This window comes from Hyperoodon ampullatus (assembly GCF_949752795.1).
Source record: "Hyperoodon ampullatus genome assembly, chromosome: 10".
NCBI classification, from domain to species: domain Eukaryota; kingdom Metazoa; phylum Chordata; class Mammalia; order Artiodactyla; family Ziphiidae; genus Hyperoodon; species Hyperoodon ampullatus.
The window spans coordinates 67816492-67817810 of record NC_136923.1 but is presented as its reverse complement, the minus strand read 5'-3'; the positions used below and the strand labels follow the sequence as shown (position 1 = coordinate 67817810).

The window sequence follows — 1319 nt, the reverse complement described above, 5'->3', positions numbered from 1 at the left end:
AGTGAGCCACACGGCAGAGACCAGAACCCAAGTCCTCCAGGCCCACAGCGCCCCCTGGGGAGGCAGTCAGGAGAAGCACCATCTGAAAAGACAGACGAGTCAGGCAGGGCAGGCGATGCCCAAAGTGGCTCCCACAGCCTGTGACTCCACTGGCTCCTTGTCTCTGCAGACCCTCTATGGGATTTACTACAAGTGTCCCTGTGAGCATGGTCTGACCTGTGAGGTGGACAAGACCATCGTGGGCTCCATCACCAACACCAACTTTGGCGTCTGCCTCGATACTGGCAGCTCCAGAAAGTGAGGACACTCACCCAGGCTGGCACGTAACAGGGCGCTCGTCCTCCACCACCTCTCCCTGGCTGGCCACCCCTAGACCAGCACCTCCATCTTCTAATTGGATCCTTGGCAATTAAAGCCCCTCTTGCAAACCTTCCCCAGGCTCCTGGATGTTCTTGCTGAATCAGCGTCTTCCTTGATGTTACGTCAAGCTTTTCGCCCCATCAGGGCAGGTGTCCTCCGAGAAGGAGGAATGGGTCTGGGGCCAGGCAGGATGAGGCTGACAGACTGGAGACAAGGTTGTGCAACAGGCCCAGCCAGACTGGGAATGTTTCCATTTTTTCTTCTTTTTTAAAAAATTTATTTAATTTATTTTAGTTTGGGCTGCGTTGGGTCTTTGTTGCTGCATGAGGGCTTTCTCTAGTTGCGGCGAGCGGGGGCTACTCTCCGTTGCGGTGCGTGGGCTTCTCATTGCAGTGGCTTCTTATTGAGGAGCACGGGCTCTAGGTGCGTGGGCTTCAGTAGTTGTGGCACGCAGGCTCAGTAGTTGTGGCTCGTGGGTTCCAGAGCACAGGCTCAGTAGTTGTGGTGCACGGGCTCAGTTGCTCCATGGCATGTGGGATCTTCCCAGACCAGGGCTCAAACCCGTGTCCCCTGCATTGGCAGGCGGATTCTTAACCACTGCACCACCAGGGAAGACCTATGTTTCCATTTCTGAGGAACAATCACACCGCCCTGGGAGGCCCTCATTGCCCCTCAAGTTCTCAAGCAGATAGGCGCACACACACACACATCTCTGGTGGGGAGTTATAATGGCCCAAATTCTTTGCCCTGCATCAAAACTTACCAGTCCCCTCTCCTGGGCTCTCACCTCTTTTCTGGGCCAAACTTTCAGATGTGACAGCTAGCTGATACAATCTGTGTGTTAAGGGGTCAGACCACAAACAATTGCTATAAGCTTACTCTGTGCTAGCAAATTCTCACAATGACCTTGGGAAGGAGAATTCATTGTCTCCACTTTATAGATAAAAGAAACTAAGGAT

The 1319-nt window shown here is 53.3% G+C and overlaps 1 protein-coding gene across 1 annotated transcript in view; it reads left to right on the top strand.

Annotated features, from left to right (window-relative positions):
• The window catches only part of CLPS (colipase), a gene marked incomplete at both ends in the record, with an annotated part of 2044 nt that extends 1743 nt beyond the window's left edge, over positions 1-301 (top strand). The window contains one exon of the mRNA XM_079713103.1: positions 170-301. Coding sequence (XP_079569229.1) covers positions 170-301 — 132 coding nt within the window. The remainder of the gene's footprint in view (positions 1-169) is intronic.
• Between the last annotated feature and the right edge of the window lie 1018 nt (positions 302-1319).